Source organism: Colletotrichum karsti (genome assembly GCF_011947395.1).
Source record: "Colletotrichum karsti strain CkLH20 chromosome Unknown Scaffold58, whole genome shotgun sequence".
Lineage (NCBI taxonomy): Eukaryota > Fungi > Ascomycota > Sordariomycetes > Glomerellales > Glomerellaceae > Colletotrichum > Colletotrichum karsti.
In genome coordinates this window covers 137,174-161,641 of record NW_024065958.1, presented here as the reverse complement: position 1 = coordinate 161,641, position 24,468 = coordinate 137,174, and the positions used below count along the sequence as shown (strand labels likewise).

At 55.3% G+C, this 24,468-nt stretch overlaps 9 protein-coding genes across 9 annotated transcripts; 3 read left to right on the top strand and 6 right to left on the bottom strand.

Annotated features, from left to right (window-relative positions):
• Nucleotides 1–93: 93 nt before the first annotated feature.
• CkaCkLH20_12385 (LSM domain-containing protein) lies at nt 94–788 on the bottom strand (the record flags this gene model as incomplete). Its single annotated transcript, XM_038895098.1, has 3 exons — nt 94–416; nt 491–559; nt 647–788. The coding sequence occupies 3 exons, from the start codon at nt 786–788 to the stop codon at nt 94–96; spliced, it is 534 nt and encodes a 177-aa protein (XP_038739612.1).
• Nucleotides 789–2,152: 1,364 nt separating this feature from the next.
• CkaCkLH20_12384 (NUDIX domain-containing protein) lies at nt 2,153–2,713 on the bottom strand (the record flags this gene model as incomplete). The annotated part of the gene is made up of 2 exons (XM_038895097.1): nt 2,153–2,580; nt 2,683–2,713. The coding sequence occupies 2 exons, from the start codon at nt 2,711–2,713 to the stop codon at nt 2,153–2,155; spliced, it is 459 nt and encodes a 152-aa protein (XP_038739611.1).
• Nucleotides 2,714–6,242: 3,529 nt separating this feature from the next.
• CkaCkLH20_12383 (arginine-trna-protein transferase 1) lies at nt 6,243–7,520 on the top strand (the record flags this gene model as incomplete). Its single annotated transcript, XM_038895096.1, has 1 exon — nt 6,243–7,520. The coding sequence occupies one exon, from the start codon at nt 6,243–6,245 to the stop codon at nt 7,518–7,520; it is 1,278 nt and encodes a 425-aa protein (XP_038739610.1).
• A 936-nt stretch (nt 7,521–8,456) lies between these two features.
• CkaCkLH20_12382 (3 exoribonuclease family protein) lies at nt 8,457–9,614 on the top strand (the record flags this gene model as incomplete). Its single annotated transcript, XM_038895095.1, has 2 exons — nt 8,457–8,921; nt 8,982–9,614. 2 exons carry the CDS (start codon nt 8,457–8,459, stop codon nt 9,612–9,614), a joined length of 1,098 nt encoding a protein of 365 aa, XP_038739609.1.
• A 187-nt stretch (nt 9,615–9,801) lies between these two features.
• CkaCkLH20_12381 (uncharacterized protein) lies at nt 9,802–10,636 on the bottom strand (the record flags this gene model as incomplete). Its single annotated transcript, XM_038895094.1, has 2 exons — nt 9,802–10,191; nt 10,250–10,636. 2 exons carry the CDS (start codon nt 10,634–10,636, stop codon nt 9,802–9,804), a joined length of 777 nt encoding a protein of 258 aa, XP_038739608.1.
• A 231-nt stretch (nt 10,637–10,867) lies between these two features.
• CkaCkLH20_12380 (cytochrome c) lies at nt 10,868–12,610 on the top strand (the record flags this gene model as incomplete). Its single annotated transcript, XM_038895093.1, has 3 exons — nt 10,868–10,934; nt 12,196–12,386; nt 12,446–12,610. 3 exons carry the CDS (start codon nt 10,868–10,870, stop codon nt 12,608–12,610), a joined length of 423 nt encoding a protein of 140 aa, XP_038739607.1.
• A 1,462-nt stretch (nt 12,611–14,072) lies between these two features.
• Nucleotides 14,073–16,449, bottom strand: CkaCkLH20_12379 (ribosome biogenesis atpase rix7; the record flags this gene model as incomplete). Its single annotated transcript, XM_038895092.1, has 2 exons — nt 14,073–16,082; nt 16,144–16,449. 2 exons carry the CDS (start codon nt 16,447–16,449, stop codon nt 14,073–14,075), a joined length of 2,316 nt encoding a protein of 771 aa, XP_038739606.1.
• A 1,036-nt stretch (nt 16,450–17,485) lies between these two features.
• On the bottom strand, nt 17,486–21,175 carry CkaCkLH20_12378 (exportin; the record flags this gene model as incomplete). Its single annotated transcript, XM_038895091.1, has 9 exons — nt 17,486–17,723; nt 17,778–18,198; nt 18,247–19,095; nt 19,147–19,915; nt 19,965–20,686; nt 20,737–20,808; nt 20,866–20,938; nt 21,005–21,034; nt 21,110–21,175. 9 exons carry the CDS (start codon nt 21,173–21,175, stop codon nt 17,486–17,488), a joined length of 3,240 nt encoding a protein of 1,079 aa, XP_038739605.1.
• A 1,480-nt stretch (nt 21,176–22,655) lies between these two features.
• CkaCkLH20_12377 (alanine--glyoxylate aminotransferase) lies at nt 22,656–24,261 on the bottom strand (the record flags this gene model as incomplete). The annotated part of the gene is made up of 5 exons (XM_038895090.1): nt 22,656–22,739; nt 22,793–23,151; nt 23,208–23,833; nt 23,922–24,034; nt 24,097–24,261. 5 exons carry the CDS (start codon nt 24,259–24,261, stop codon nt 22,656–22,658), a joined length of 1,347 nt encoding a protein of 448 aa, XP_038739604.1.
• Between the last annotated feature and the right edge of the window lie 207 nt (nt 24,262–24,468).

Genomic DNA, 24,468 nt, shown 5'->3' with positions numbered 1-24,468 from the left:
TCTTGTCCGGCGTACGTTCAGTCGTTTTGTCGTTTGTGTCATTTCAAGTTTAGAAAGTGAAGAGGCCCGGCAGCAAGCTCCCGCCATGAACGCTCAGAGCAGAATCTCGCCCATGTTCTCCCCCTCGAAGCCCAGCTTGCTCAGCTTCTTGATCCGCGATTTGTCGCGCGCCTTGTCCTGCTCCTTCTTCTCGGCCGCCAGGCTGTGCACCAGCTTGAGGTCGGCCGGCTCGTAGCCCGGAGGCGGGTCATCGTCCTTGTCGAGATCGATCTCGCCCAGGAGGAGCACGTTTTCGCCGCGCACGAGGAAAATGCCCCGCTTGATGTCGGCGAAGAGGCCGGCAGAGCGCGGCGGGTTCGCCTCGGGATCCGGGTGGGCGAACACGCGCTCGACGGTGTCCTGAAGGACGAGGTTTGCTGCAGGCAAGGAATGTTAGCCACAGTGTTGATGTAGCAGCAGGTCGTCACAATCGAAAACGGTGCACACTCACCAAACTGGTCCCAGCTACGAAGGACGCCAATTAGTTTGCGACCGTCGCGTAGGGCGACCATGAGCTTCTCTACAAGCTGTTGTCAGCCAAATGCCCCGATTGGCCATGTCCCGCATCAAGCAGGCGACCGTCGATGTGTTTTTTCTCTCGTCTTACTGTCGGTAAGGTCCAGCAGTTGCGCCGCGGTAGTAAACATTTGCGGCGGGAGCTGAGTCTGTTGGGGAGGGGGTGGCGCGCGGCCGCCGAGGACGGGCTGGCCACCCTGGGGAGGGGCATCGGAGATCGTGAGGTTTTCCATCGTTTTTTATCTTGTTGGCATTGGTATCTGAGAATTGTTGCATTCGAGCCAGTCCCAGTCCATCGATTAACGTGCGAAGGTGGAGAAACGCAAAAGGGGGAAGGAAGCAGCAGCTTATAATGCAGAGCTAGCGAGCATCGTCGAAAGCAGAGCGTGTAGTGTTGAGTCGTGTGTCGATTGCCGGCCTTGCGATCCTACTTTGCTTCTGAGGGCGCTATGCTGCTGGTAGACGATGGTCAGTCAAGCTATCATCATCGTGGGTCTATCCCTGGTCCCGGCTGAGCAGCGGCGCCGGCGGGCTGGCGGGGTGGACTGGACGCTGCCCTGAGCTGCTATCGGAAGGAGTGTTTTTGCGCCGTCCGACAGAGGCAGGCCGGGCCCCGGCTGAGACCCCGAGCATGGATCGTTTCCTGGCTGGACGTGGAGTTGCATTGGCCGGAGCACGTGAAAGGCGGGGCATGAGTCAATCCCTGCTGTCAAAAATTCTGATGATCTCAGATGCATGCGGGGCCGTCGCAAATTCGCAGACAGCCACTGATACCTTGCTGTTGCTGCGGAGGGGTAGCAGCTCAACGAGTCCGAGTTTGACTTTTCGTCGGCACAGAAGACAAAGATCCAGTTCTAAGTACCTTGGTTACTGAGATGTAGTGTATCGTGGGCGTCGAAATATCGTGTCGCACGAGGGCCGAAGCTTCGTTACTTCTAGCTTGTCTTGTTTTGTTTTGTTTTTGACTCTGCGGACTACCTTAGGGGTGTGTAGCTGTTTGTGCGTGTCTGTCTATAAGCTCGCTGGACGTTCTTTTTCCGTGCATTATACACGGAATGCAATTGGGAGAAGCCTCCATTTCAGTCATAGAATATGACCAACTGCCGCATTCATGCCTCCCGCTTCGTCTATTCGCTCTTGCAACATATCCTCCAATGCAACCGAATCATGCCAGTCCGAGCCTCTCCCTTTTCCCGCTGTCTATAAAGCAGTCCGTCCATAACGCCAAGCCATCATGCTGTGTGTTTGTGTGTGTGTGTGTGTGTGTGTGTGTGTGTGTGCGTGTGTATGTTTTTGTGTGTTCTTGGTTAATGAGGGGTGTCGTTTCGTTTGTAAAGCAAGCATTGACAACAACCGACGAGACGTCAAAGATTGTTCAGTCTTTTCTCTCGTAACATTTGGATACGAGAAGCCACTGGGGCTCAAATGGTCGATGATTTGTGAAAATGGGTGTATAGCAACAGCGAGACGCATTCCGAGCGGCGTCCGGCGTGGTCGATTCGCAAAGATACGCGTGGAAAGGCAGCGGGGTGCACGCTTCGCTTTCATATCAAGGGCAGGGGACGAGGAACCGAGGCGCCGGCGCGCCCATTGCGTATCATGACTTTTTCATAGTGCATCTAGTCAAGGCTTCGAGAAGCTCTGGCCGTGCCGCCAATGCCTCCTTGGCCTCGGTGTATGTCATCCACTGACGCTCCCTCTTGTGTTTCTCGGGCCAGTTGTCCTCTTGCCGAACGACGGTCGCTTCGTAGAATCGATACAGAGACTTGGAAGAGTCCTTGCTGGAGTGTTTCGGCGGGCGAGTCTCGACAATGTCTCCCAAGTCGTAGTTGATCTCGATGCTGATGCCTGCTTCTTCCCAGGCCTCGCGCGCGGCTGCCTCGGTGCATTCTTCGTCTGTCTCCCAACCACCTTTTGGCAGCACCCAGCCTTTTCTACGGGTGGACTGAATGAGGAGAACGTATTGCTTGTCTTCGGTCAAGGGGACGACGCCGGCGACCAAACGCTCGCCTTTGGAGTTGTAACCTGTGAGACAAGGTGTTAGTGGGTCCCGCGCTGCGAGCAGGCGCACCAGGGTTTGGAGGGGAGAGACTTGGAAATTGCCTCTGCCCCCGTTTGCTCACTTACGCTGCTTGCTTCTTCCCGTTCGCGACTCCATTGTCCGCTCTTTATGAGAGGAAGACATGCTAGGCAGCTTCTTGTTCTATCGCGGATTGTTGTTTGGTGGGAGGGGAGGTTCGGAAAGAGATGGGTTTTGCTAGGTAGGCTGAGGTGCAGAGCTGCTCTGACATGCGATGCGGTTGCGGAGTAGGTAGTCGCGGTAAGGTCCGACAACTTTTTTTTAGGCCTCGCAGCTGTGTTGCAAGTCGAAAGTTGTCCAGGCTGGGTGGCTTCGGGGTTTGTTGCGAGCTCAAAGATTTTTCAGCGGCATGATGGCGTATTTCCAAGAGAATTCTGGTGAATATGGTCGGGTCTCTAAATCAAGGGCTGTGCGAGATTTGGAGAGGTGAATGGCGGGTTTACTGTCGCGCGCACTGAAGCTTCGGATGGGATGGAGTCAGTTGGCGGCGTCGGGATTTCGCTGGAGTTTGCTGACAGGCCGCTGGAGAAACGAGTGGGACCAGCCTGTGTTGGGCCAGCAGTTGGACGCTTCCCGCCGCAGGAAAGACTCTGGTCGAACCAAAGAGTCACTCGGTCAACGGGGATAATAAGCCGAAGGTTGAAATGAGTCGGAGGTGTTCAAACCAGCCAGAGAGAAGCAGGCAGTGCGACTTGTCTCCTGATGCTTGGCCGAAAGGTGGTCGACCGGAAAGGAAGTGGCAACGGGGATGAGGACAAGGAGGATGGGGACGGATGGTCAGCCAGATATGACTGAGGCAACACGGAGTGACGATAAATATAAATGACCGGGTGAGAGGGTAGAAAGCTGGGTTACCAGCCGGCCGCCAACGGCACAAGTAGTTCAAAGGAACCAAGATGGAAGGTAGAAGGCATAAGAGGTCAAGTCAAGGCCAGGAAGGGGAAGGGCTGGGGAGAGTGAAAGAAGCTGCTGGAGCAGCGCCAAGTACGATAATGGAAGGTACAGGCAGCTTTTTCTGGGAGCTCTGATGCAGACCAGAGAGTGGCATGTGTCGTGCCATAGCAGCAACCTGGAGGGGAACGGACGGGCTCTGCAGGGAAATTAAAGTTGATTTGTATACTTAACCCTTTGAAGATGGAGCTCGTGCTCTAACAGCCCACGAGTGCTAGGGGACGACTGTTATGGTGGTCCAACTGACATTACCTTACCTTAGCATGTACGGGCAGGGTAGGGAACCTGGGAAGAACAAAAAATGCAAAGAGAGATCAGACGGGAGTATGATGCTAGACCGGGTTGGGGTTGGGAGGCATTACCTAAGGTACCTCCAGCTTACCTAAGGTACCTCAGTGACCGCCAACGGAGGAGCGCCAGCAGTAGCTTCCTCCCGCTTCCATTGTCCAAACTCATTTTCAGGCGGCTCACTCGCACTGCCCCGTACCTTACGGGAAGGTATGACTTTAATTCGTGCCTTGCCTACCTATCAAATATAACAACGGATGGCATCCATATCTCAGTCTCGGTTGCCTGCTGCATCACCACGGCTCTGCTCACAGAGGTCTGTACCTCGGCACTCAATAAAGACGATACTACGGGCACCTCTCGCCTCGCGTCTTCCGCTATCGCATCTCAACTTCCTGGTCAGGTCCATCTCTCGCGTCATCCCCGATCCGACAGAGCCGCCGCGCCAAATCCTGGCTGGTCTTATGCAAAAAGCTCCCTTGAGCCAACGAGGGCCAAAACCCGCCAGGTCAAATGCCGTAAGGTAACGCTGACAGCTCGCATCGCACGTGCTCCATGCTCCGACCTCCTGCATATCCGTGCCTCCATCACCGCCTGGTGACAACTTGCAAACCAACTTCTTTCCAGTTTCCAGCCAGACGTGGTGCAAAAAGAGAAGCTAGGAAAGGCAGACACACTTGGCCAGCTAACACATCTTTTCTGACACGCTGGCAAGGCATAGGCGATCCAGGGCACTGGCACAGGCACACTGTTCTGGGCAGCTACCCAAGGAGGCAGGCAGGTGGATAGGCAGAGAGCAACTTCGTCATACCTACCTTGGGGTTGGTGGCCCGCGGATTGGGCATTAATTGGCCAGTACAGGCTACAAATACAGGCCAGCCCGTGATACTAGCAAGCTTCTCTGGTCTTTCTAGGGCGAGCTTCACTAGCAGTGCAGCACATCGCATCGCATCGCATCGCATCACACGCTCCTCTCCCAAAGCCGCTTCGCCTCGAGCCTCGTGCATTGCTGGGCAACAAAACGTCGCAGCCAACCAGCCAGCCGTTACAGCGCTGCATCTCGGGAAAGGAACGAGAAACCGAAGACGCGGCGACGTCGCTTCCAGTCTTCGCTGTTCGGAAAGCACCACGACGGCCCCTCCATCCCAAGCTCCCCGAGCCCCGCCATTCAAAGTCCCGTCCCATTTCTACCTCCCTCACCCGAGCTCAGCACATCATCGTGTTCCCGTCCTGTACAGCATTTACCGCGTTCTATCCGACCACTAGATACCACCACATACGGCAACTTTACCACTGCAACGGCACAACCAGCATTCATCCGTCAAGAGCTACCTTACTCCGAGACCCTCGTACAACTCCAGCCGCAGCCGCAAAGTACCCCTCGAGGGCCTTTGGCCAACATCAACATCAGCCAACGTTCCGTGCTCGTCCAACGCTAATTCCGCCGGCCGCTTCCTTGGTGGATTGGAGCGCGCAAGTCGCAGCAGACATCTATGGACGCAAGCATGCAGACCCCTGATGATGCACTGTCCTATATAACTCCAATCGGTGAGTCGGTCGTCCTATTCTCTCCTCCAACCATCCTCCCCCGTGCAGTGTTTCCCGTCCGTCGTTGGCTCCTGGCCTTTTATGGGGAAGCCCCCAATATGCGTCCCGCCACCTGCGCGTCTGGATTAGTTGCATTTTCTGCCCTCTCGTGTCCGCGACGATCGATGTTACAGCAACTCCATCCCTGTCTACAGCAGAAAGACAACCCCACGACGTCGATTATGGCCCTTCACTCTCGGCGACCAAAGCTGAGGGTGGGGGGCCATATGCGCAACGGATGCGCAACCCGACTGACGTGTCCCACGTTCACTCAACCAACTGTCTTCAAAGTTTGGACCGCGCTCAGCAGTCATGCCCAAGAAGCACATGACTGATTGTGTATTTGCTATCCGGTCGTTTTCAAGATTTGACGCAGCCACTCTAGTGATGCTCGCCGTAAAAACCAGAGCCTGCATCGAGATGGAGTTGTTCAGCACCAAGACCCCAGGGCAAGCGCTCTCGTCGAGTCCTTGAGCTCGAATAACGTGTAATCTCGTTTTAGCAAAGATTCAACGCCACTAACGTACGTGTAGGGTACTCAAAATCGTCGCGTTGCGGTTATTGTGGCCGCCAAGGCAAGAGTCAGTCAAAACGTGAATGATATCCCGCGTCCTTCAAGACACCCCTCATAGAACACCCGAGACCTCGGTCACAATGCCATGTCCTCTCACGTCATGGCGTGTTGTGGCATACCACTCCCACGTTAGCCGCACGTGGACTGGTGAAGCTGGTGACTCGCAGGTGCCACTGTGAGAATGAAGAATCAACAACGGTCACTAACATGAACCATCACTTTTCAGGCTTCTCGTACTATGCCAAGGCCGCATTTCTCACGCCAGAGTACTACCAGACTTTGCTGGACCACTACTGGAGGCGCTCAGGAACGACATTATATCGGCCGGATCAACTTCACGCTTGTTGTGTTCACTACACTCTCCGGCTGGACTCCACCCAGTTCAAGCCTACCCGGGATCAGCGTCAGACGGTAAACCGTTTCAACAAGTACGTGACGGGCGAGGCTTATGCTACGGAAGCGGCCCGTCTCCACCCGCGGTCGCGTGAGCAAGCCAAGAAGCGGGATTCTGAGTTTGAACTGGTCGAGAGGATCCATGAAGCGGAGTACGAGACCCTGCAGGTGCCGCCGGAACCCGCCCACAAGTTCTCCGTGACGCTGGAAGACGACGACTTCACCGAGGAGAAGTATCTCGTCTATGAGAATTATCAACGCGTCGTCCACAAGGAGCAGCCGGCAGACATCACGCGACGCGGATTCAGGCGCTTCCTGTGTGAATCTCCCCTTCAACGCAAGACCATCAGAAACGCAGATGGTAAAGAGCAGGTTCTGGGCTCTTTCCATCAATGCTATCGCATAGATGGCAAGCTGGTGGCCATTGGTGTGCTAGACCTGCTTCCTCACTGTGTCAGTGCCGTTTACTTCCTCTACCACGAATCCATTCACAAGCACGCCCCTGGGAAGCTCGGCGCAATTCGCGAAATCGCTTTAGCCCGGGAAGCTGGCTATAGATACTGGTATCCCGGTTTCTACATCCACACTTGCCCGAAAATGCGGTATAAGATGGACTATACACCACAGTACATCTTGGACCCAGAGACGCTGGCTTGGGATCTTATGGACAAGCGGGTGACGGATCTGCTCGATAAAAAGCCGTATCTCAGCCTTTCGAAAGAAGTGGAGGATCCCGCGTGCCCCAACGTGGGCGGAGATGCCACCCAGGAGGAAAAGCATGGCGAGGCAAGCGTCGAGCCTGACAACATGGACGAAGATGACTATGACGACGATGACACGTTCCTGTTCAATACGGGCATGCCAGGAGTCATGACCCTTGGTGAGGTTCGCGACCTCATCGAGATGGACCACCTCAGGCTGCGGATTGACGGGTCCGGCACGCTCTTCGAGACGGGTGACTTGGTTGCCTGGCATCGTCAAGACATCGGCACCAGCGGCTGCCTAAAAGCCGGCATCGCTGAGTTGATTGCTGCCTTGGGACCTGACCTGTTGGAGGGTCTCGTTGTGGACTTTTGGAACCCAGGCCTTTAAGATAGGGTTCTGTCAGCATTATTAGTCTTTGCTTCAAGACCCGGGAGGCAGCGGTACTTGGGTAGAACAGCGAAGATGTTATAAGTTCTCCATTTAGATTGCGTCGTTATACTGGCGTATACATCGTGATAAAGTAAGGTACCGTGAAATACGCATTGGGTAAACCGTCAAAAAGCTCCCCTAGAGTCGCACCAGTTCCAATACATACTGGCGTATACTCACGCATGGTGACGTTTGGCATAACCACGGTCGTAGTTAGCGTCACTTGAAATAATGCTGAACAAAACCCTGGGTTCCGTGTGGCTTGCGTCGAGAGCGGTAATGCACCCACAGAAGAGCTGGCAAACGATGATACTTCATGAGAGCTAATTGTCTGTCAAGTCATTGGTAATGCGTCTGAGAAATGACAAACCCACCGCCATCCGACGTTTAGTTCGAACTTGAAGACGAAAATAGACGAAAATAGAGTTTCTTCCTTGGGTAGTGAGATATTAGAAGTAGGACGTCCATGGAAAATCTGATCTGCAAAGTCGAGGCAATACCGGCAAGAAATGATCTCGAAGTTGACCACATTCAGGTAGGTATCGTACCGCTCAGTCATCCGACACCGGGCGGGGGCTTCGGCCCGGCTAAGACAGGACGGTGTCTAAGCCCGCAGCAGCCACAAGCACTGATCCGGACAGCTCGCGCCGGCCGGCCCCACACCCCGCGGACCCCACCATCCAAATCCCTGCCTGCTCGACCTTTGACCGGTGAAATCCAGTCCAACAACTTTTTGCGACGCCGCAAACCAAGCATTGGAACTGAGCGATTGACGGCGAACATCGAACGAGCAAATTCCCGACACATCCGCGAAGAAGAATCGCGCGACGGACAACCTCCGACGGAGCACTGAATAGAAAAAGGTCGAGAAAAGAAAAAAAACCCTTCCACACAATGGCGTCGGCCCAGCAGGTTCTGCTCTCCCCGGCAGAGCTCGCCTACCTGCACTCAACACTCTCCCTCACGCCGCCCATCCGCCCAGATGGTCGCAAGGCGAACCAGTTCCGCCCCCTCACCGCCGAAACGGGCATACTCCCAGGAACGAACGGCAGCGCCCGGGTGTGCTTTGCCGACGGCACTGAAGCGATCGTGGGAGTGAAGGCCGAGATCGAGAAGACCCCCAACCCGTTTGGCAGCGAAGATGACAGCGAAGAGTTGAAGAAGGCGAGGGAGGAAGGCGAGGAGGCTCGGGGTCGCAACGAGTGGCTGGAGATCACGGTCGAGATTCCCGGATCCAGGGACGACGACGCCGCTACGGTTTTCCTGGCAAATATGCTCAGCGAGTCGCTGCTCGCCGATGGGGAGTTCTCGAAGAAGCTGCGGATCAACAACCGTTTTCACTGGAAGCTGTTTCTTGATGTTTGTGGTCCCATTGTACCCTTCGTTTTGTGACGCTGCTAACTCCCAATTCCCCTCCAGATCCTCCTCATCTCCCCTCCCCTCTCCTATCCGCTACCGCTACTGTCTCTCACAACCCACGTCGCACTGCTCGCGACCCGCCTCCCGCGCCTGAAGTCGGAAGGCGACGAAGATCCCATGTTCGACGATGACTGGGAGGCCTCGGCGTTCCTGTACCCCCGCGAAGGCGACGCCTCGACCACCCGCCCTCCCATCACACTTCTCGTCATCGCCGTTGGAGGCAACATCATTTTCGACCCGGCCCGCGAGGAGCTCGCGGTCGCAGAGTCGGCCCTGGCGGTGTCCGTCGCCGAAGAGAAGAGGCCAAACGGAGCCGGAGCCGGGGGCATGGAGGTGGATGGCGCGGGTAGGGATCTGAAGCTGCTGGCTGTCAGGACTGTCGACCCGCCCTCGAGGCTGACGGCGCCCGGTGTTCCCAATTCTGTCAACCCCGCCACGGGCTTGGCAGGCACGCCGTCGAAGCAGCCGCCGACTCCCCCCCCTGCGGACGGTCAGCCGGCGGAAGGTGTGTGGAAGCCGCCGATAGGAGGAACAAAGTTGCATGTGCTCGAGGGCATGATTGCCAAAGTTCTGGAGAAGGGAGGCATTGCGGACGAGGTGTTGGACGGCATCGCCGGAGTGGAGCTTTCTTAGGTTTAGGGGACTTTTCGGTCTGGTTTCACGCGTGCGATGCGCATCAGGACGGCAACGGGGAAAAACATAAAAGTCATGATACCAATTGGTGGTTCTTGTTCGAGAGATGTCATGTTGTACATGGTTTGACTAGGGTATACTACAAAGTGGACTCATTTCGTCCCATGTGACTGGTTCATGACCTTCGTTAGAAGATGCCAAACCACTTCTTCTTCTTCTCGCCCTCTGCGGGCTTCACCTCGGCATTTCCAGCCGCGGGCGAAGCATCAGCAGCCGGAACAGGTTCGCCAGACTCCTCTTTCATGCCGAGGAAGTTAGCAATGGGGTTCTCCTTGTCCAGACCGTGCTCCTTGCGGTAGTACTGACGCTTCGCGACGTCGTCGGTGTGGCGTGTGTGCATGGCAATGGCTTTCTCGTTGCGATCGCGCTCGTGCAGCTGTAGGACCCTAATCCAGGTCCCAACGAAGTCGATCGGGTGGCTCCAGAACTCAGAAGCGGGAGGGAGAAGGTGCTTGAAAGGAGACGTGTGGGTGAAGTTGAGGTACAAGCTCGCAATGGCCAGCGTCGTGAGAGTTCCCTGTTGGTCTGTTGTTAGTGCGTGCCGCTCCTCCAGCAAAGACTGCCTGCTCCCATACCAAGGTGATGACCAGGTGAATCGCCCGACTGTTCACAAACCAGTGCGCCCACGTTCCCTCGGGGGCCATCAGGCCGGGGTAGTCTTTCACGCGCTGCGCCTGCTTCTCCTGGGCGCTCAACTGGCCGCCATAGTGCTTTGGGCCACTCTTGGGCAGTCTAGAGCCGTGAGAAGGTGGGTTGAACTTGGCTGGCTTCTCGAGAACGATGGGCCCCTTCTTCTTCGGGCCTCCGGCGCTGGACTTCGTCGAGGCGTATCGGACGGTCCAGACACCGTTGCCACGGAGTGCCGCCGAGGCCGGACGACCGGTCGATCGGACAGCTGCGGCACGCCACATGGGGCTCAGTGCCGGCAGGAGGAACCTGGGAATGATGGTCGAGGTCGTCATTGAAGTGTCTGCGTCGAGGTGCCGCCACACGAATCGTTTCCCCGGGAGTCGCCGATTGATGAAAAAGAATGGTCACCTGGGCATGAGACTTTTAGGTTTCGGGCTAAGGCATGCGTTTCACGGCGTCATTGAGGCTCTGGCCTGGATCGACAGGATCATCAGGTGCGCGCAGGCGGAAGGATCGGTTTCGGGGCTGGAAAAAACGAGGCTCCAGGAAGAATTCTTTCGCGACTGGTGTGGAGCTATATCAGTCCTAAGCTGAGCCCAGAGATCGCCGAACTTCCCCCGTATCGTGGAGGTACGTACTGTGGCGTACATCAACCTCCCGTCGTCATCCAGAAGCAAGTAGAGTGGTCCCCCACACAGGTTCAGCTCAGCTGCGAGAATTGACTCGTTCGGGCTCTGCGGTAACAGATGCCGAGGAAGAAGAGAATTCCTGCGAAGCCGAAGAATCAGGAATCCCAGTCCACGCTCGGGAAACGGGATGGGACGGGGGTCAGAGGCGGCGGCGACGGTAGCGCGGCGGGCTCTAAAAAACTTGTCAAGCTGCAGGGAAGTCGGGAGAAAAAAATCCCCGCTGGCCCGCCCAGTTCACCAGTGAACCAGGCCAACAAACCGCTTGGAAGCACCGAAGCGCAGCGGACCAAGTAATGTTCCGAGCTAGTATCCGGTTTTGCCCGGGTAAGCGACCCCGGACGCATGACCATCTTACCAATGCTGCACATCTGATTGGCGGTCGCGTCGCCACACCTGTGGCTTGTGCGCCGCGGAAGAGCGAGTAGTTGAGCTCATTCCAAGGGCAGGTGCCTTGCTGGCGGGTGTTGTCATAATTAAAATCGGATAGTGTTAGTGTTGACCGTGTCGTCTCGTCTTTTTCCCTGGCCCGATCCTCTCTCAAAAGTTTTTTTCCCTTTCCCTTTTTTCTCTCAACCTCTTGTCCATCTACAAACCTCAACGACCTCTTGACGACCTTTGCAAAAGACTTCTTCTCTTTTGCATATCATTACCTGACACCCCTCTTCAACCCTTTTCTTCGTTAATAACATTTTAATCCGTCAAAATGGCTGGTGGTGAGTGTCTTCTGCGCAGCGCGTGCCCATCATTCCCCATTCCGCCGTGGTTGGCGAATCCCCGAGAATCCACCCCGAGGTGCCTCTCTATGTCGGCGACGAGCCATTGAACAGCGGCAATCGTCTGGCTACGCCCGAAACACAGCGGACTTGCTTCCTGAGTCCATCCGTCATCGAATGGACGTTTTGCGATATCTCCGCCGTATGCGACTTGCTTCCGAACCCTCTCCGACATCATGCGCCATTTTCCCCAACGCGCTTCGCTTGGGGAACACTGGCATATGAGAAGGAATGAGGCGGCGCGGCGAGTTACTCGCAATCAGGCGCCGGCCGCTCCAGAGCGAGTCAACTTCGTCAACGAATAGTACCTCAGTCGACGCGGGCACACCTTGACGGTTTTTTTTCGGGACGATTTCGCTCAACCACGAAACGCGGCAAACAACGTCAACGACTACATGTGATCTCATTTCACTAACCTCGGCAATTCAGGTGATCTCAAGAAGGGTGCCAACCTCTTCAAGACCCGTTGCGCTCAGTGCCACACCGTCGAGAAGGACGGCGGCAACAAGATCGGCCCTGCCCTGCACGGCCTCTGGGGCCGCAAGACCGGTTCCGTCGAGGGTTACTCCTACACCGACGCCAACAAGCAGAAGGGTATTGAGTGGAACGACAAGACTCTGGTATGCGACACCGACTCTGGGGCAGCACTCGGACATTCGCTAATCTCACCTGTTCACAGTTCGACTACCTCGAGAACCCCAAGAAGTACATCCCCGGTACCAAGATGGCCTTCGGTGGTCTCAAGAAGGAGAAGGACCGCAACGACCTCATTGCGTACGTCAAACCCTCTCAAGCTTTCCACCAACAACTCGAGTGGACTCAGCCGCTGACTTTTACCTGCTAGCTACCTCAAGGATGCCACGAAATAGATGTGGTGATGTGTAACGATAGGAATGCATTAGACGGATTGGCGAATTGCGAATTGTATTATAGACCACTTTAGACAGTGTGTTTTTTCCCGGGCTTCATCAATGGCCCTTTCACCTTGAAATTCTCCCCTTCAAAGAATCAAACGACGATGTAATACCACCAATACTTTTTCTTGGCGCTTGCGATCGGCAATTATGTCCATGATGTAACGCGCTAGGCTAGTCCGCAAACCGGCTCGCCAGGGACCAGACCAAGGAAGAAAAAAATCGCTTACTCATGTGATGCGAACAGCTTGTCCCCAATTGTCACGGCCAATGGGATGACTCGTCTGGCATCGGTATCCCAGCAATGATGCGTCGAACCGTCGCCGCACGAGCCGTAGAAGGAACCGCCGATTTCAAAAATAGGCTTGCGACAGGACAAAAGTCATGAGAATTGCGGCTCGACTTTCTCAGTTGTGTGGGTGTGTGCCGATTCAATCGGTGATTGTCACTTCCCCACTCTAAGTGGTCAATTGCAGTAGCATCGCATGCGCTTTCGCATGCGAAGAAACCTTCCCCAATCCTCGGGTCTTCAGCAGCTATCCTTACTCATCATGAGGTATGAAGCACGCGAGGTAAAGATATTCGTATGCTTTGGTAAACATGCGTTCATAATTTTATTCTGACTGCCCCCCTTCTGATGCGTCAATGATGCTTAGGGGAGGCCGATGAACGGTAAATTGAGTCGTGTACTGGCCACTTACGTTTTCAAAGGCATAGCATGAGGTTCTCGTTGCGTTTTTTCATATTTCTAGACAGCGATTATACTTCTATATAGGTAAGGGGCGGACTGAATCATATCGACCCTAGGGTAAGTTGGTAGACGATTGTCGTTGTTGGTATTAACGTTGTTATTATTGTCGATATCATTATCTTGGTCGACTTAGTATTAGGCCTATATTAAGCCTTGTGTTATTGTACTGTGAGGGTATCGACTTTCCCTGAGATGGGTGTGATTTGAACAAATCGTTTGTGTACTGGCTTCTTAGTCTGCGGTCTAATGAACCACCAGTCCGTCCATCTCTCAACCTAATCCTGATCAGTCTATGGCATTGCCTCATGATGTGTCAGTTCTAAGCCGCATTGGCGAAACGCTCATGTGGAAATCATGAAAATTGTCTTGTCATTAAGGAGCTACCGGCTGACCGCCTTCCGAATGACAGCACCAGAGCAGTGTTTGAGATAATGCAGGTTCATGTGTTCGTCCGACGGCTGTGTGCACCGTAGACTATTAAAAAGAAAATGCCGGAAAATATGTGTAGGAAGTCTGCTAGACCATGGGCATGCCACGCGAGAGATGCAACGGGGGATAGGGGTGAGCGACTTGGTCAATAGCGAGATCGACACTGGAATAGAGGACCACAAGTGCACTGCTTCCTCTCCATCATTCTATGTCTAATTCTGATGATGCAACCTGGCCGCCAACTTTCTGTACATCTCGGCGTTCGCCACGCTGGGTTTCGTCTTGTTCAGTGCGGCCTCCCAGTCCTCGCGTATGAGAGCCGGCTCTCCTCCCTCAAACCTCAGCACGCACTCGTCGAGGGCATTCTTATACAGCCCGTACAAGTCGGCACCGCTGAATCCCTTGCAGCGTTCGTCCCGCGCAATACCCTCGATGTCTTGCTCCTCTCCGCCGAGGCCGTTGCGGACGATGGTGCGAAGGATGTCAACACGCTCGTCTTCGGTTGGCAGGTCGACGAAGAGGAGCTTGTCGAGACGTCCCGGGCGGAGCACAGCGGGATCGATCATGTCGGGCCGGTTACTGGTGCCGATGACGTAGACCTCGCCCCTGTCCCCGGCACCGTCGAGCTCGGCCAGCAGCGCGTTCACCACGCGCGCTCCCGCCTCCGTCGTGGTGTTCTCTCGCTTCGGCACCAGAGAGTCCATCTCGTCGAAGAACAGGATGCACGGCGCGCAGGACTTGGCACGGGTGAAGAGCTCGCGGATGGCACGCTCCGACTCTCCGACGTACTTGTTGAGCAGCTCGGGGCCCTTGATAAGGATGAAGCTGGCCTGCGCGTCGTTGGCGACCGCCTTGGCGACGAGCGTCTTTCCGCACCCGGGCGGGCCGAAGAGGAGCACGCCTGCGGGACGCTGCTTGCCGAACTTCTGGAAAAGAAGGGGCTCCTTGATGCGGCGGATGATTGAGACTTGGAACGCGGCGCGGACGGAGTGCAGGGCGCCGACCTCGGACCAGGTGGTGTCTGGGATGGAGGAGAAGCCTTCGCGGCGCATATAAGGGGTGTGCTGGGCGATGGCGTCGAGAAGATCTCTCTGAGTGACGGTTCCGCGGTTCGGTGTAGTGTAAGACGGATGCTTTTTAAAATCGGAAAACAGGACGATGTCTTTGGCCAGTGTCCTGCCGAAGTCGAAGTTGTCCTCAGTCAAGTCCATGCTCTCTGCCTCGAGGGTATGCCGTGCCAGTCCGCACTGCGCGAGCACGAAGCGATCGCTGGCTCTGCGTTCGGCGACCTGAACAACGGAGCGGATATCGTCTCCGACGAAGCCATGAGTGCGGACGGCCAGGGTCTTGAAGTCGACTTCTGGCGGAATATTGAGGTTGTGGGTCAGGACCCTAAAGATATCCTCTCGTGCATTGGCGTCAGGGACTTTGACGGTGATGGTTTGCGCAAAGTAGTCCGGTCTCATCAGCATCGGGTCGATCAGTTCGAGCTTGCTCGTTGTGCCCACAATCAGCACGCGCTGGCCGCCTTGCTCCCACTCTCTCAGGCGTCGGATGTTCAGCTTGAGCTGTGTAATCACTTCGTGGTCGAAATCGCTACGACCGGTGCCCGACTTCGCCATAAACTGATCAAGGTGCTCTACAAGCACTACGCACGGGGCAATCTTCTTTGCCTCGTCAAAAACATCGGTGAAAATCTTGCTGACCTTCTCAGGCGATCTTGTCTCGGCGAGATACTGGCCCAGCCAGATGACGGGTGTGTTCAGCCTCCAAGAAAGCAGCCGCACGAGAGATTGCTTTCCGGTCCCCGGCGGCCCTGAGACGATGACTCCAATGGGCTGCTCGCCGAAGTCGAGGAAATCATCGGGTTCTTTTGCGCGTAAGAAGACGTAGCGAGCCAGTTCACTCAAAACTTCGTCCACCCCGCCCAGTAGGACCGAGCCGGGCGGTATTCTCTCCGGCCCATACTTGCTGGGCTTGAGAGCTTTCTTCGCCAACGACGTCATCTCCGCCGCGCCAGCCTTGCCGGCCTTGGCCGAGGCGATCCCGGAGGCATCACTGACGGCGCCGTTGGCAGCCGCCTCAGCTGGCTCGGGTGAGAGCCGGCGCTTCTTCGTGCTCTTGCCCTCCGAGCCCTGCGCCGTTACGGCGGGCGCGGGGGTTGCCGGAGCGACGTTCCAGTGCTTCGTCATCTGCCTGTTAAGCAAGAACCGGTCCTCCTCCTGTTACCATGGTCAACGTCGTCGTCCGCTTATTTATCAGCATACCATGGGAAATCCTTACCTTGTACGCCTTCTCAGCCTGCTCCTGGGCCTCGAGCAGGTCGTCGCTGTCCTCCTCCTCGCACTCTTCCTCTCTCCTGAAGTCTAGCACCCTCTCTATGGCGTCCTCCAAGGGTTTACGCTTCTGCCGGCTCAGACTGCTGTTGCTTCTCTTGATGCTCTCATACACGCCCGTCACTGTGAGTTTTGCCGGCTTCTTTTTCCCGTCGCCCTTTTTCGAGATTTCGTTTTGTCGTTCTTCTTCCAATTTCTTAACAATCTGATAGACGTCACGATCGAGGCCGTGCCTCAGGCTTATGCGTGCCATCGTGAGAGTGTTGGGTGTAAAAGGTGTTGAAGAGCGAGTGAGCTCGTCGGCTTTCAGGGACCTCTGAAAAAAAGTTGTAGTCGGAGGCGGCTTGAGATGATATGCAACCATCTCATTGGCTGTGACGCGCATGAGTCCCACTAAAAAGTCCTGTAGTGGGTTCGCGGAAATATCTCCGGTGCTGCGAGCTTATGCCGACTACAATCGCGATCAAGTCTTCAATGCGCTGTTGGGAGGTGAGGACGGCGTAAGTAACACCCGCTCAGTACACGATCGAATTCGAATTGATGCGACGGAGATGGGGAGTTGGAAGAAAAAATCCACCATTCAGTACAGCCAACACATTCCACAGTGAGAACTTGGAGCCTTATCGGCCATTTTCAAACGATCACCTTAAGCAGATGCCTTTGGGTCTTTCTGGGCTCGTTCGTAGACGGCCAAGTTTGATGGATCACAATGTAGTTGCAGGTATCTTTGGAAAGTGAGACTTATCGCATGTTTTGCGGCGATAGTTATGCAAATCTATCTGCTGAATTTTGCCCACATAGAAAGCCTTCTACCACTACATGCGGCGAACCGCCGTCCTTGCTGTATAGCTTTTCTTTTAATTTAACCTCCTCAGTGTCATGACCTCCTCTGTCGACTTCGGTGGGCTCCACGGGCACCAGCGCTTCTTTTTTTGGCAGATAGCGCTAGGCCTCCAGATACCCTCCTCACTATTTTCTGTTGTCAGACGAATAAAGGAAATAAACCCGCCCAAGGTCAACGCCAAGGGACCTGGGTGGCTAAAAGTGTTATCCTGCAATCATCAGGTCATCTATCCATGGTATCACTACAGAATGAGCGGGCGAGAACGGGCCGCAGAGCCAGGTGTTGGCGAGTCGTGCTCTAGTCCGTAACGCTTGGCTTCTGGTCAGAGCCCGTAGAGCTCCCACTCATCGAAATCGGTTCCTTGCCCCGTGGTATCTCTCAACGTCTTGTTTGCGTTCTCAGAGACCCGTGCCGGGGCGTACTCGGTTCGCAACTCTTGGGCAAGTCACAACTCGTCATCCTCCAGCTCCGACGGCTTGAGGAGACCGCCGACCTTGCCTCTGCGCTCGAGATCGGCCGCCTTGGCGTCCCGTTCTTGCTGCTCCTTCTCCACCAGGAAGAGCTCCGCGTTGTCCCCGGCGAACTCCTTTAGAGAAATGAGGAAGTCGCGCAAGTTCAGGCGGAACTTGTCGTACTGGGTGTTGAGCGTGAACAATCCCTCGACGAAAGTCTGGATTTGAGCTCTGTACGGTTTGTTAGCACGTGGTTCGAAATTCCTGTCAAGCACGGACACTTACGGTTGCAAGTTGGGGAAGGCGCCGCGAAGCAAGTTAGCCACGAAGTTAGCGAGGAACTCCTTGTTCGAAGTGCCAGAAGCGGCCTGGTCAGGGCTGTAAATCGGGCCCTGGATCTTCGGCGCAGTGCCATCAGCGGGCTGCACGAAGTAGAACATCCGCATCAAGACCATGGACTGTGTCTTGAATCCGGCCTTGTGATCGTTGTCCGTGAGGACGAAGAAAACGTCCTGCAGGATCGTGATGAAGAATTGCTGGAAGAAGGCGTTGGAGGTCTGGACGTCAGTCTTGTCCGCGATGTTGTTGATGAGCTCGAGGCACATGTTAAGTCCCGCAGCCTCCACATCGCGGTTGTCGTGCTTGAACGCCCACGAGCATGAGTCGATCACAAACTTGAACTGGCGGTTGTCCAATTTGAGCAGGGCTAGAGATGTCAGTGTCCGGTTTCTAAAGCATGGATCGAGGTACATACCAGGGAAGCAGTGTAGGTTGATCGACCGGAGAAGGTTGAAGAACTCAACACGGTGCTCGGGGAATTCGGAGAAGTCCTTGTTGATCATGTCCAAGGTGCACTCGAAAACGTTCTCCATGATGTTCGGGACCTGGTCCTCCATCAAGGCAGAAAGCTTGGTGATGATGGCCGACATGGCCTTCAACACCTCAGCATCGCGAGCTCCGGGGACGTTGCGGTTGTAGTCGACGAGCACCGACTCGAGCAGAGGAGGCACCATTTGCTGGCGCACGGACTGCAGGTCCTCAGCCTTTTCCACGTAGGTCTCAACCAACTTGAGAATTTCCTTCTTGATCGTGCGCAGGCCACGAACGTTGGGCATCTTGGTGGCGATCTCGCCCTGCTTCTGGACCGCCTCGGAAATCAGTTCACTGGTGGCGCGGTACATCTGCAACATGTCGAGGAAGATGCGGCCGATCTGGGGGTAGAAGTACGGGCCGATTGAAGTGCAAGCCGAGACGTTCGTCTTCATGATGTTGCCGATGACCTTGATCGTTTCGGCATCCTGAAGGATGATGGGGTTGATCCGAGCCTGCTTGATGATCTCATCCCAGGCGGCGTTAGGGATGGCCATGAGGTCATTCAAAAGACGCTCCTGCTGGTGCTTGTTGCCTTGAGCGGCCACCATATAGCCGCAGGCCTCGTAAAACGTGTGGACTTGTTGAGGGGACAGATCGCATGTAATCTTATGCATGTTACGCACAATCTCCTCAATGAAGGGCTCCTGCTCAGACGGCTGAAGCGCAACGAAGTGGCGACGACACTGCCTCGCAATCTTGATGAATGTATCGCAAGCCATGTCCTGGACACCTGTAATGAATTAGCATAAGCGAACTAGGGCGTCGTAAGTTATTGACCTACCCTCGTGAGACTCGTGCATGAACTCAAAGAGCTTGTTGACGACGGTCTTGAGGAACTTCCAGTGCGCCTTCAAGAATCGGGGGTACTGTCCAACAATGTACATGATGTTGGACGCAACAACAGCCTTGTTATCCTTTCCACGCTTCATCTCCGTGAGACCGAGGAGGTCCTTGATCACAGTTACGAGGAAGCGCTTCTCGGTATCTTCGTTCATTGCCAACGAAATTGAGCCAATGGCCCAGCAAAGCACGTTGCAGTTGTGCCACGACCACTCGCTACCGTCGACTTGGCGGGCGAGCTTCTCCGTCATGATGTTCTCGGTGTCGACGACGTCCAGGTGAGTCAGGTACACCAGGCATTCCCTGATGGTCTTGTAGAGTTGCACGGTATCGCTTTCCTTGACGAACTCGCGAACAATCTCTCCTTCATCGTTCTCAACGATGAGAACCTCCTCGGGACGGACCATCTTCTCGATCATGACCGTGCGGAGGTTCGAAAGAACTTCGTTGTACTTGTGCTTGCGGAGGGGGTAGTTGTTGAGCACCGACGGGCTCGGCGCGCCAGCACCAGTCATGCCGCCAGCCATGCCCATCAAAGGGTTCAGCTCGGTCATGGGAAGCTGCTGCATCTCCTCAAAAAGCTCCTGGACGAGCTTGAGCCAGTAGTCGAGGCAAATCTTGAAAATCTCACGGTCGTCGATCTGGGATATGCGGATTAGGTAGTAGTGACCGTGGGTAAGAAAGTCCCTGTTTGGAAGGTTCTCGATGAGCTGCAAGCTGTTAGCATCACTTAGACTCTGACGTCGGGCGGTTTCTTACGTTCAAGTGCATGCCGAAGAAATTGCACAGGAAGAGAGCCAGGTTTTGAATGAATTCCTGGTCCCTCGAGTTGCTGTTGGGATATGTCGACTTGAGATCGAGGCTGATGGGGATAATGGTTGCAATGGTGGTCAGAACCTCGGTGAACATCTTGACCAACTGCTCGTCGTACGAATTAGGTTGTCCAGGCCCACCAGTCTGCAGACCGCCAATTTCCGTCAAGCACTGCAAAGTCACGTTCCGGAACTCGGGCACGGGCAAAAATCGCGTTCGCAGCGTGTCGATGAGGGGGGTCTCGAAGATGTAACCCAGAGGGATCCAGTTGCAGAAGCGCAATAATGTCTCGAGGGTGGCCTTGACCAGACTCGGTTGGTCGGCGGTGTTCAGAACCTCCTGGCAGAGGGTGAAGATCTGGGAAAACTCGGCGCACATGGTCGTCTTGAGGTTTCGCGTCTTGGTGGAAGTCATTTGCTCGGCGGAGTAATCGAAGACCTCCTCGGACAGCAGGCGGAGAATGACCATGTTGTTCTCGCAGATGGAGAGACTCGAGTGGCACGACGTGATGATCTCGTTGATGAACGTGGGCCAGTTATGGGGCCATTCCTGCTTCAAGATTGAAATCAAGACGAGGTTGAGCTTGTTGAGCAGGGTGCGCTCAGCCTTCATCGTCTCTTCGGAACTGGAGCATTGGATAATGAACTGCACGACGAAGTTGCGGATACCTAGCTGGGTCAGTCGCCTTGCGATATTACGGTGAGCCTGTTCTCCAAACCTTGACACTGGTCTCTCGGGAGGACCTTCCATCTCGTCATGATCACATTATCGAGCACCTGAAGACCCAGATCTATAACCGTCAGCTGGTCCGTAAACCCCAGAGTGTGGCCTTTCGCTCACGACGTACACTTCGTTTGGGGGTAGGTCGCTTCCGAGAGAATCTTGTCGACGAGAAGCCAGGCATCTTGGTCTTCCTTGAACTGTAGGGAGCAAATAGTCAGAGGCTGAAAAGATTGTACGGTCCTAGACGTGGGTTGAGTGCGTACCTGGTTCAGTGCAGCTTGCGCTTGCTTTTGCTAATGGTAAAAATGATCGGTCAGCCTCTCGCCAAAAAATGACAAAATCTTTGAGGGTCGGGAAAAGCTGCGCACCTGTTCGCCACGGCCCTCGTAGAAGGAGCGGACGAGGTCGTCCAGCTCCGGGATCGTGATAGCCATCGCGGGTGGTGCGGTACGGCGGGCGGGGTGGTAGAAGGCAGTCGATCTCGATCGCAAGAGGCAACGGATGAGGGGGAACTGGTCGCGGGCTCTCTACGAGGAGGGGGAAAAAGATAGAGAGCGCGGCGCAATCTGTCGCGGGCGCTATGGCAAATTGCAAAAAAAGACGCGTTCGGTTGGTGTTCGGTTGGAGGATTTGTGCAATGGGAGAGAGGAGGGAAGAGAATGAGGGCAAAGGTCGCAAGAAGAGTGGAAGGTGAGGAAAGTCTGCCTGGCGTGAAGGCGAGGATAGGTTGGTTATCGAGACCGGGAGAGAGCAAAAGACCTGAGGCGGATGGCGGGGGACAACCAATTTTGTCAGCCGCCCGCTAAACTCCACCAGCCACAGGTATCGATACCTGCCATAGGCCTGGCTCTGGGCCCGACAGCACTGAGCAGCCCCCGCTGGTAGCACCACGAAGCTTGGGCCGGGCCACTTGAAGACTTCAGGTCCACGACGTGGAGTGTCGTTTCTTTCGGTCTGCGTTACCCAGGCACCCCCCCTCTTCCCCTCTTTTCCACCTGCAGTCACCTGGCGCGGTGAACCCTGCTTGCCTTTTATTGTTGACCACATCACTTCTCTAACACCGCCGGGCTGGCTACGGGTACGTAGGTAGCTTCCTAGGTAGCTGGGCTGCAGCAGAGCTCCCAGGCTCCTCTCTCCTGAGGCTCGGCTGCCTGTCTGTCACTTTGACCAAAAAAAAGAAAGAAACAGAATGTACCGCGATGCGCGTCATAGGTGAACTCACCTGCCTCACCTCCATTGTCAGCCTTGACCTTATACACCTTGGACACCCAGAATACTTGTCTGCCACACCGGTCGCTCGCCAGCTCACCTGGAAGCGCCTGCGAAATTACTGTGACGCAGGGCATCGGAACTTCCTCGCCCAATTGCTACCTTGCGCTTCCAAAGGCTACCGGGTACCAATACATCGCACATTCACGTTCCCAGCCTTCTGGTCTCCCCTCTCACCCCACCTTTTCGGCGATAGAGCGAGTATTATACACTCTCTTCGGACAAGACACCGTCCAGGATACCGAGACATCCACGGGATGCAATTATTAATATGTCACATCAACCTTTCAAGATTCATACCGCGCTTGAACTGCGTTGAAGCACATTAGAATTAGTCGTTTGCTCCGGCGATGATGGACTCGGCCGAAACCCACCACCGTCCGATCGTTGCCTGACTCTGACACCGTCTTAGGTGATTCATCACCTGCCAGTCCGAGAGCGAACCTCACCCGATCCCGCGCGGCTGAGCCGACCCCTGTTCGTAGCTCTAACCGTGTTGATCACAACTCACCACTTTAAGCGCTGTCAGCTCGATCGGCCGTTTCAAGAAAAAAACATTGAACCATGATTTTTGTGTGTTTCCTCAAGGCCGCCGAGATAAGTCTAGTTCAGATGTACATCGCAACCCCGTCTATCAACCCTCGTCTACGGCTTCTGGTAGCCAACCTCCGTCAGGCTGTCCTGCAGCGCCTTGATGGCGTTGTCGATATCCTTTCGGTTGGGGTCCGTCTGCGCGCTTGTCAGTTTCGCATGTTCTCAAAGTACGAGTTGCAGCAACTTACCACACTAACACCCATGTGTCCAAAGCGGATGTACTTGGGCGCAATCTCCTTGTGAATACCACCAGCAAACACAATTCCCTTCTTTGCCAAGCTGGGCAGCAGCTCAGTGGCCTTGACGGTCTCGGGGAGGTAAATGGCGGTCATGCCGTGGGCCTGGTCTTCGGGCTTCGCGGCAACCTGCTTCAGTCCAAGGTCTGCAACGGCCTTCTTGACCTTGTCGGAAACCTCCTTGTGCTTGGCGAAGCGCTCAGACAGGGGACGGGCGAGGATCTGGGTAAGGCCGGTATGGAGGGCGTGGATCAGCTGAGGAGAAGGGGTCGCGAAGTAGGAGGGCTTCTTTGCCTCGTAGTTTTGCATAACTAAGACCTGTTAGCTACGATGATGCAACCCGGGTTCGAACAAAGGGGAGACGTACTAGGAGTCCAGTTCTTCAGCGAGGCAAAGTAGGACGCCGGCGGGGTCTTGCGGTTCTGGAAAGACTGCATGGCCTTTCCGCTGAACATGGATATCGACAGACCGGCAGGGACACCGATCGCCTTTTGGGAGGCAGTAATAACACCGTCCAGCTTCCACTCGTCGAACTTGATGTCCTCGACGCCCACACTGCAGACACCGTCGACGATGATGAGGGTCTCAGGGGACACCTTCTTGACGACAGCCGCAAGGTCCTTGAGCTCGCTGAGGACGGCGGTGGAAGTGTCGACGTGGGTGACGGTCAGGACCTTGTACTTCTTCTCGGACAGCGCCTTCTCGATCTCGGGAAGCTGGGGGCGGGTGCCAACGGGGGCTCTCAACTCGGTGACGTTGGCTCCGTAGGTCTTGAAGCAGTCGGTGAAGCCATTGCTGAAGTAGCCGGTGGCCAGTACGAGGACGTCCTCGCCGGCCTCGACCAGGTTGGCGGCGACGATATCCCAGCCCAAGGTACCAGAGCCGGAGATGACGAAGGGTTGTGACTGGGAGTCGGTGGTCTGGAAGAGCTGGCGCAGCATGGACAGCGCCTCGCCGAAGGTGTTGACAAAGCCGGGGCCGACGTGGCTCTCACTGTGAGAGTTGGATTCCCAGTCAGCAACAGATCGTCACGAAGTTGACATGTGGAGCTCCACATGGGAGTAAGTGAGGTAGTACATACCTGTAGTGGCTCATGGATTGCAGGACCGCATCATCGAACTCGATGGGCCCCGGGATGAGGAGCCTAGGGTGGGCTGGTTGAGTAGACATGGTGGACTGTAGACGTTGTTGCTGCTGTAAGACGCGTGTGAGTGAGAAAAGAGAAGACTAATTGGAGGTTCAAGACGTGGACTTACAGCAGTTGAAGTAGTGGTCTGCAGTTCCGGTTGTCGCAGGTGCCGCGAGATGAGAGATACCCGGGCTGATGAGGGGTTGTTAAGGTTATGGAGGGGCATTCTCCCCTCCTTTGCCAATCTGCGGAGAGGGAGCGGGAGCTGGAGCCGCCTGAGGGGAACGTGCATGTGTGCCTGTGGCGTTAGAGGTCGGAACGTAAGCCGAGCGTCGCTTTCAGAGACGGGACGGGCCCGAGATGTTTGGATTGGGACTGGAACTTGACGGGATCGGGCAAGATAGACACGTTTTGGAATGGCTACGCTTACGACTTTTGCCCAGAATATTCCTCTGGCAGCAGGAGAAGGAGAGAAAAGAGGAGAAGTTGTCCAAACGGG